General features: G+C 39.7%; 1 protein-coding gene across 1 annotated transcript; it reads left to right on the forward strand.

Moving 5' to 3' along the window:
* Nucleotides 1-603: 603 nt before the first annotated feature.
* Nucleotides 604-1,527, forward strand: LOC119412423 (retinol dehydrogenase 13-like). Its single transcript, XM_037679425.1, has one exon. It carries the CDS (start codon nt 604-606, stop codon nt 1,525-1,527), a length of 924 nt encoding a protein of 307 aa, XP_037535353.1.
* The last annotated feature ends 4,576 nt before the right edge of the window (nt 1,528-6,103 follow it).

Consider the following 6,103-nt stretch of genomic DNA (forward strand, 5'->3'; position numbering starts at 1 on the left):
ATTTAATAAATATTAAAAATCAATAAGTTTAAAAATGGTCTTTCATCACCTTTTGATTTAAAATGGTGACAAATATTTTGTTATTTGAACTGGTTCATACATTTGTCACGTCTAGACTGGACTATTGCAATGGTTTGTTATCTGGGTGTCCAAATACTTCTTTAAAACATCTTCAGTTAATCCAAAATGCTGCTGCCAGAGTCTTAACTGGAATTAGTAGGAGAGATCATATCTCTCCAGGTTTAGCTTCTGTCCATTGACTCCATGTCAAATTCAAAATCCATCCATCCATCCATTATCTTTTACCCGCTTCTTCCATTTTGGGTCATGGGAGTCGCCGGTGCCCATGTCCAGCAATAACTGTGTGAGGGGCGGGGTACACCCTGGACAGGTCTCAAGTCCATCACAGGGACACATAGAGACAAATGAGACAAACAACCTTTCACTCTCTCACTCACACGATTTCAGGTCGTTTCCTTTTAAATTACCTAATATTTTTTTAACAAACGAGACGGCGTCCGAGTAAAAGGGCAGATATTTCAAAGCTGAAGTTTACAGGAATATTTAATTGCACTTATTTGAGAGTTGGCTAATAGCTTGAATATGCAAAACTATGCAGAGGCTGTTAAGGACTTTGTAGAGAACCATGTGACTGGGCTCATGGTAGCATTTGTGACAGGGGTAGGCGTGTTGGACTTCCGAAGATGGATGGCAGGCGGAGCGTGTCGGAGCAAGGTCAGGCTGGATGGCAAAACGGTCCTGATCACAGGAGCTAACACTGGCATTGGGAAGGAAACTGCTATGGACATGACTCAGAGAGGGGCCAGAGTAATCTTGGCCTGCAGAGATATGACCAAAGCCCGGATCGCAGCAGAAGAGATTCGTCAAAAGAGTGGGAATGGCAATGTGATGGTGAAGAAACTGGACCTCGCCTCCCTGCAGTCTGTCAGAGACTTGGCTAAAGATGTCCAGGAGAACAAGGACCGCTTGGACGTCCTGATCAACAATGCAGGCATTATGATGTGTCCTAAGTGGAAAACTGAGGATGGTTTTGAAATGCAGTTTGTTGTAAACCACTTGGGATATTTTCTCCTCACCAACTGTCTCCTTGATTTGCTGAAGAAGTCTGCTCCAAGTCGCATTGTCATTGTCTCAAGCCTTGCACATGACAGAGGTCGAATACATTTTGATGACATTAACCTTGATAAAGAATACAAACCAGAAAAGAGCTACTACCAAAGCAAGCTGGCAAATGTTCTCTTTGCCAGAGAACTGGCTGCAAGGCTGCAAGGCACCGATGTGACCGTGTACAATCTTCACCTTGGGGTCATCCGCACAGAGTTAGGCCGCCATTTGTTTCAAAACATGGCTCTGTGGAAAAGGATTTTGTTTTCAGTCCTTATCTTTTTAATTAAAAATCCCTGGGAAGGAGCCCAAACCACCATCTACTGCACTGTGGACGAGAGTGCTGCAAACCAGAGTGGCCTCCGCTACAGTGACTGTGCCCTGAAAACACAGGCACCTTAGGCTCTGGATGATGCTGCAGCCAAGAAGCTGTGGGACCTCAGTGCCTCCATGGTTGGACTGGCTTAAACTAAATACAGGAGCCTATGATACTCCTACAGTGTCTACCAAATTCAAAATATAATTCAAAATCTTACTTCTAACCTACAAAGCCCTCAACAACCTAGCTCCATCTTATATTTGAGATCTTATTGTTCCATATTTTCCTAACTTGTGGTCCCTAGAGTTTTCAAAAACAGAATGGGAGGAAGATCTTTCAGTTATCAGACGCCTCTGTTGTGGAACCAACTTCCAGTTTCTGTACGTGAGGCTGACACATTGTCCAGTTTTAAGACTTTCCTTTTTGATAAATCCTATAATTAGGGTCGGCTTGGTATGCTGCCTTAAGCTTAGACTACTGGAGGACAAAGTGACCTCATTTACTTAAATTAATTGTTAAAATTGAATAGTTTTTATTTGATACTATTTCTATCTTAACATGTGATTCTTGACCTGCCATTGTGTATCTGTTCCTCTTTCCTGTTCCTCTCAAACCAGCTGGTCAATGCAAATGTCCTGAGCCTTGTTCTGCTAAAGGTTTCTTCCTCATGAAGGAGTTTTTCCTTTCCACTGTAACCTTCATGCTTGTTCAAGATAAGAGTTCTGTGATGGAGTTAAACTCAAAGCAGTCTGCTCCTCACATAAATAATGTTAAATTATTATTTTTATAAATGAATGTTTCTGTTCTGTGCCCTGAGATGACTTCTGTTGTGGCTTGGCGCTATATAAATATGTAGTGAACTTAATCTGGTGTCACGACTAAGCCTAAGGTCAAAACCCTTGACCTTAAGAACCTTGTGGGACAGAAACTGTCATTTCATTGATTTGAATCCAGAGATACAGGTTCACCCATCCTGAGACTTTCTTTCTTGAAAATTCAAGTGGAAGAACACTCTCTTTTTATTATCATTACTATTTTACAAATGTTGATAATCAAAGTGTCTTAGTTCAAACCATTTTAGATGTTGCAGTGAACTAATCAATTTTATTAACTGTGTAATGATTTTTAATTCTCATGCAAAGTTAGAACTCATGTTAAAGCTATTACAGAGTAATTATGCATTTTCTGATTTCTGTCTGTGAATGAGCAAAGTGTGCGTTTCAGGGTCAGGAGTCGAAGCAGACATGCGTTGGAACAACTGTCCTGTTTATATCCTCTCAGACGTCAACAGGGGGGTTTTTGGCACCTGTTTCTTAAACTCGCCAAAACAAAACTCTCTCTGTCTGTGAGAACATTTCTGATCTGTTCCATAACAATTCTTGCTGCATTCTAACCTTTTACGTAACAAAACACACCCCGTCTGGTCGGTTCTGGCCAATGGGAATACTCCCAGATGAACCGGGAAAAGAGTTCTTTAAAATGTCGGTACTTCCTGGTTTAACCAGTTCTGTGAGGGTTCTGTGAGGGTTCTACTCGGTTCGGTTGAGTTCAGTTCTGTTCAGTTCTGTGCGGAGAAGCCCAGTTCTGGGAGCCGGGAAGATCCTGACATGACAACAGAGCTCTTCCGAGTTTCATGGGATTATAACATTTTCCACTGAGGTGAGCTGTGAGGGACAGAATCTCACCGCTACTCCGGACGAGTAACAGCATCCTACGGAGACGCTGAAGGGTGCGTTAAACGGAATCTCGCCTGAGACATCTCCAGGTAAAAGAGTCGATTTCACCACCTAAGTGTACTGTAAGGAAAAGCTGAAGAAAGCCTGGAGAGTGCCGTTCTGTCAACACACTCCCTCAAACACCATCTTACTCCCTCTAAACTTCTTTCCCATCTTTAAACTCTTCTATCAAGTAGATATTCTTCCAGATATTTTAGAAATGTCTGTGTAAAGTGCTCATCCACATCCGTGTGGGTAAAAGATCATAATTGTACAGTTTTCATAAATGTCTGTGGTGACGCAACGGAAAAATCATGGCCGTATGATTTTTCCTGATTGATTGCTTATGTTGTTATTTTCATAATTTGCCAAATTAATGTAAATGTTTGATGTTAAACTTTGATTCTGTAAATAAATGACCGCATTCATTTTGATGGGTCAAATATAAATGACGTCTCACGTTTGCATTTCATTAAATTCAATGCACGTTTTATTCAGTTCAGAAAAATGAGGAATCCGTGTTAATTGATGAATATATCTGAGCATCTGTTCATCTACAAATAAACTGAATTGAAATAAATTGAAGTTTAAATTTGAACTAATTTCTAATAAAGTACACTATACAGTATATGCCAGTGGTGATTTTAGTCTCTTTTGAGGCTGCTCAAGCACCCCTACATTTTAACTCAGCACCCCTGAAAAATAAAGTTAAAAAAAAAAAAAATTGGGATGGGGGCGCAATTCTAGGATTGGGTTTTGGGTTCTGTTTATTGTTGCATTTATGATTCAATGCAACAATATAAACAAATTTAAATGGTAACAGATCATTGTAATACTTGGTTTATTTACATAATAACTTTAATTGCTGGATGTCCGGCCCCTGAACTGCTGACTTTCAGTAACTGTGGCCCCCTGAGCAGTTTAGTTGAATAGCTATGCTTTAGAGGATGAAATACAGTTTATTCCGTTTCCAAAACCTAAACTGAGTCTGGAAAAATGTAAGATGGATAAAGAACTGTGGCCGACCTCATGAGCAGCCGAATAGGATACACATGAAGTACCGCATGTTCATCTGCACGAAGGTTTATACTGTAAATCCTCTGTCTAAATAAAGGTTGAATTAATAATTACCTTGTATTCTTAATGGTTAAATTAAAGGTTAATGCTTAAAGCTAGTTGCTCTTTGTTTTGTATGTAGATATAGCTATTTTTTTAACTTCTGGTTAGTCTTTGTTTGTTATGATCAGTTAACACTACACTGATTTTGTGCAAAGCGTTTATTAGGTTGTGTAATGTAAAGCAGAGTGCTAGGTCTGTAGCATCTTAGCTAGCGTGCCTGTATTGCACGTCGCTAGCTTAGCGTTACTTCTTGTTGAGACGAGCTCTCTAAAATAGTTATTGAATCAAGTGTTTACTTAAGTGGGTAAATTAAAAATAGACCAGAATGCAGGAAATGGCATTTACTTAATTAAAAAATTCTGGGGGAGGACCCCCAGATCCCACCGCCAGTGTGTCCCCACCAAATGCTTATGACACCAATACCACGTTGTTCAAGCCAAGAGCCATTGTCAGCACTGGGGGCTAAGTGCCCCTGAAGGTCAGATTCTAGAATCGCCCCTGGCATCTGCATTTGCCTTGAAAACAAACATGTTGAGCCATTTTTAAAAGTTACATTTAGAACATAATAAAATGTGAATATTGTATTTTTTTTTTATGGTGCACTTACAATATCTGCTAATAAATGTGTTTCTGTTCTTTAAGTGGACAAAAAAAAAAAAGCAATGAGCTCATTAAGTTAGGATACAAAACATTAAATTAAAATGCACAGCTGCACTGTTTTTATGTCAGTGTTGCTCAAAGAACACATGAATACAGAAACATTAAATAATTGTCCCTGCAACAAAAGAGAGGTACAGCAACTATATTTCTGGACGAAATACAAAATCTGACATTTAAATGGAAACATACCAAGAACACAAAGTGATAGTGTAAGAACGTGGTGCATGAACCAGTTTCCAGGAGTTGTTGTTAAATTGTTGTTATTTTTAAACAAACCTCCACTTATGCTGATATACTTTTAATTAGCACGTGGAAAAAGTCTCCACACAAAGCTCGAGTTCTATCTTCAAGACAATAATAATGGAAATGGGGAAAATTAAAAAGGATTAAAGCAGAATAAGACATCAAAAACTGTTAAATTACAACGAGCAGCTGCAGACAGCTGAGAACTGCAGGACAGAAAGGACATGAAGAGATGGGGAAAAGAAAAAAAAAAACTTTGAAGAAGGGAAAGGTTAATTGTAACTAAGAATACTTATGACTCTTTACATTTATCATTTGCCAGGACCCCTCTTAAAGTTCTCTGACCTTTTGTTTGCCGCTGAATAAAACCTATGAAATAAATCACAGAGTGGCACACCTCGTCCGTCTCTCCTGCTATTTCTTGTGTATTTACTTGTGTATTTATTGACACTGGGAGTCCACGTGGAATCGCTCTTTCTCTTTAGCTCCTCCACTTCTATCGTTTTAGGCACCAGTGTTTCTTTCTCTCTTTTATGAACCCCAGGTCTGCATTAATAACACTGACACTCCATAAGAGTGTGAGATAAAGGAAAATGAAGATGGGAACCAGTGTCTCTCAATGTGCACACTTCATCATACACCAGACAGCTGCTGGAACGAGGGGGAGGAAGGAGGAGAAGAGACGGAAGGAGGCAATAGAAAAAGATGGCTGAGGTCAACATTCGGGCGGCTGCACATAAGAGAGGAAAGGGGAGAAGAAGAAACTACCTGGATTATTGTCGGAAACAACCAGCTGAATGGTCTTCTGTGAAACGTGGAAAAGAACTGGAGAAAGTTGGCAGCATATCCTGATGCATGCTCAATAATCCAGGTAGAAAAATCTAAAAAAGTTAAATCTGGTCCTCTGGACATTCAAAAAAAA

Source organism: Nematolebias whitei, chromosome 7 (genome assembly GCF_014905685.2).
Source record: "Nematolebias whitei isolate Nwh7 chromosome 7, NemWhi1, whole genome shotgun sequence".
Classification (NCBI taxonomy): domain Eukaryota; kingdom Metazoa; phylum Chordata; class Actinopteri; order Cyprinodontiformes; family Rivulidae; genus Nematolebias; species Nematolebias whitei.

What these genes read in the sequence shown, in the direction of transcription:
- LOC119412423 (XM_037679425.1), top strand. Translation starts at nt 604, where the DNA reads ATGCAAAACTATGCAGAGGCTGTTAAGGACTTTGTAGAGAACCATGTG.